Below are 2,951 nucleotides of genomic sequence, written 5' to 3'. Positions count from 1 at the left end.
CCTGCGTAGGCCTTGGGTGAAGAGCGGGCCCTGGAGGTGCTGGAGTCAGCATCTCCAGTGAGTAGTGCATTGGGGGAGGGGCCGGGCGTGGTCCCTCTGCAGGCCGTGTCACCCAGGCTCCCACAGAGGTTGCATCACGGAGGGAAGCCGAGCTCGTTGCTAGGCTGTGGCTATTTATTTTTATAAACAAGACTTGTGCTTAATTTAGAAATCTGCTTTTGCTTTTTCTTTCCTTTTTTCCAGCATCATCTGGCTGTCTGGCACCATCCGTGAATTGCATTTCTGACCCAACAAGAGTTTGTGGGTGGATGGGGGCGGGCAGTAGGTTGGGGAGCAGACTGGTGCCAGCCCGGCTGCCTTGCGGGGTTGTGGAAACACATGGCTGTGCCATCGGCACCCTGTTTGGCTTCTGGGCCAGTCTCATCTGTGACACCTACATAGTCCTCACTTGGAACAACAAGATAGAAAGTGGCTGGGTGCCAGCTCCTCTTCTGATTAACCACCCACTGGAACACAGCAGAACAGAAGGCAGGGTTACACAAAAGAGGACCACAGTCAGGTGCCAGAGGCAGGTGACGTCTAGGCTGTCAGTTCTTCAGATGCAGCTGTTTTAATAGAGACACTCTATTGCAGCTACTTTGACTTGGCCTAAAAATTCAGCCAATAAATGTTCAGCTTTTACAAAATAAGTGAAGAGCAAGATGGGCATCTTATGCTCCACCTTTGAGCTTCACCCAGCCCTGATCTTCCCTCTATTGCCAATCCTACCTCTGGGCACCAAGGTGTATGGATCGGAGACAGGTGAGGGAAAGGTATGGTAGAGATTTAAAATGGGAGAAAGAGCAGGATCACGTAATGGCCTAGAAAGGGCTAAATGTCAGGAATGAGGTGACTGGGAAAACTGGGAACAGGTACAGACTAGAGGAGGGTCGAGAGGCCTCTGAAGTCAGTAAAAGTGTCAATCAAATTGCAAGAGTGCCGCAAGGAGGGGAGGGAACTTGGTCATTAAACAGATAAACAGTGAGTTTGCATTCTGACTCTCCAGTTTTGAGGCTGTGTCAGAACAGCTGCATGAAATTGTTGGGCAAGGAAATAGTCCACTTAGGATTCAGAATGGCTCAGGTTGGCTCTCCCTTGGGCAGTGTGTGACTCACAAGTATCTACGCATTTCACTTTAGGGCTTCTTCGAGCCTCAGTGTCCTCATAGCGAATGCAGACGATTATGTCTACCCTTCCTCTTTCCCTACTTCTTGTTCTTCCTCCAAGTGACACGAAGAGGAAGGCGCCGGCAGCTCGTAAACCGCCTCCAGTCACTGGGAGCAAGATGCTTGCGTAAACAGTGGGTATCAGTACAGATGCGTGTTCTCTGAGTCAAGGATTTCAGGGTTGGGCCAGGGCAGCTGCTTCTGCCTGGTGCCTCGCGTAGACACCTTGATCGATGCCTTCAGCTGGAACGTGTAGCGTTTGTGATGGACTTGTTCTTGCCACAGCAGAGACCCTTATCTTGACCCAAATGCTGTTGACTGGAGGAGCTTGCGCACGGGCACTGGGGGATTCGATGTGAACAGAGTGGAAAGGCGCCGGGCATTTCTGCCTGCCATCTAGAGTTAGAGCACGAAGAGCTATGGCCGCGTGCTTGTGCCCACTCGTCGACTTCCCTTCGCCAGAGAAGAAATTCTTCCAAATTCTGCCACTTGTCAAGGTGGCGGGAAGAGGCTCCTGTTCTCTGCCAGGTTTCACAACTTTCTGTGTTGATCTTTTGCATCACTAGATGGGTCCTTCGCTGGTGTGGTCCTGGGGCGTCCTTCCAGAACTGGTGCAAGGAGGCAGCAGGCGCTGTGGCCTCAGCTTCCAGAAGCCTGACCCGGAGCAGCCGTGGCCGGGCAGGAATTTCCGGGCGCCCTCAGAGTGGAGGCGAAGGACGCAGGCGTCTCTGCCCTCGGCTGACCCAGTCGCACTGCCGAGCGCTTGCGGTGGCTGATCCCCTATCCTAAGAGCCCACACTCCATCTCCTCGGGCACAGTTAATCTCTGTTCCTGCCACCAACGCATCTCTTTGTTATTTCTCACCATGTCCCTGCCTTCAGATTTCCTATGGATTCCTTTCTCCGGCGTCGTGTTTTCATTCCCTCCTCATCTACTTCCCAGTGCCAAGAACAACTCTGTTCCGGCAGGAGAATATTATTTGGCTTAAAAGAAAGAAGGAGCAGTGGCTCCTCTCCGCTCCCATTCTTTGGGTTTACATGGGGATTTATTCTGGGAACTGCTGAGCGCCTCCTCCCAGCCTCTCCCCCACCAACACGCTTCTATCGCAGTCGCTTTGCTTTCATTGTTTGCAACTGGATGATGATGATAAGAGCTTTTCTCTCCAAGCCTGGGCATACAGGTTCAGCAACCCCTCCCTCCACCATTACGCCCCAAGGACCTTGGCTGGGTCCACACTGAATATTACAGCGGGTATTGTTGCCGTTTTTTAAGATTTGAGCATCATCACCAGTATCTGATTGAGCGATAAACCTTGCATTCTTTTCCAGAACTGTTCGTGTTTCCAGCCCTAGGGATCAGTTTACCCTTTAGGGTAGTCCTCTCTGAGTGACAAATGCGCATTCCTGGGTATAGCTGGAGGGGTAGGGTCCAACTGACACTTGCTTCTCTGTTGACACCACGGAGGCCTTGATGACCCATGGTAAGCGTGGTAGCTGGAGTTGTCACTGTGCTACTCATGTGTTGGGGGAGTTGTGTTGCCCCATCCACCACTTTGTATAGTGATTCAGAAATTTGCTATTTGTCAGAGAGCTAAATGAAAACATAGAGGGACTGGGCACCCTGCAGGCAGTAAGCAGGCCTGCTTGCCTGTTGCCACAGGAAATTCTGTGTGTCCCCTGGGAGTGACCTGGTCCTAGACTTGGTCTGCCTGGACTTATTGCAAATGACAGCCTCGTTTCTTCTAGA

At 51.8% G+C, this 2,951-nt stretch overlaps 1 protein-coding gene across 1 annotated transcript; it reads left to right on the top strand.

Moving 5' to 3' along the window:
* Nucleotides 1-308: 308 nt before the first annotated feature.
* LOC109386798 (small integral membrane protein 2) lies at nucleotides 309-583 on the top strand. Its single transcript, XM_019650301.1, is given in 2 exon segments — nucleotides 309-471; nucleotides 474-583. Coding segments are annotated over 2 exon segments (273 nt in total).
* Nucleotides 584-2,951: the final 2,368 nt, after the last annotated feature.

Source organism: Hipposideros armiger, unplaced genomic scaffold (assembly GCF_001890085.2).
Source record: "Hipposideros armiger isolate ML-2016 unplaced genomic scaffold, ASM189008v1 scaffold_139, whole genome shotgun sequence".
Taxonomy (NCBI): domain Eukaryota; kingdom Metazoa; phylum Chordata; class Mammalia; order Chiroptera; family Hipposideridae; genus Hipposideros; species Hipposideros armiger.
The sequence above is the reverse complement of the archived record's forward strand: the minus strand, read 5'-3'. Positions and strand labels throughout refer to the sequence as shown.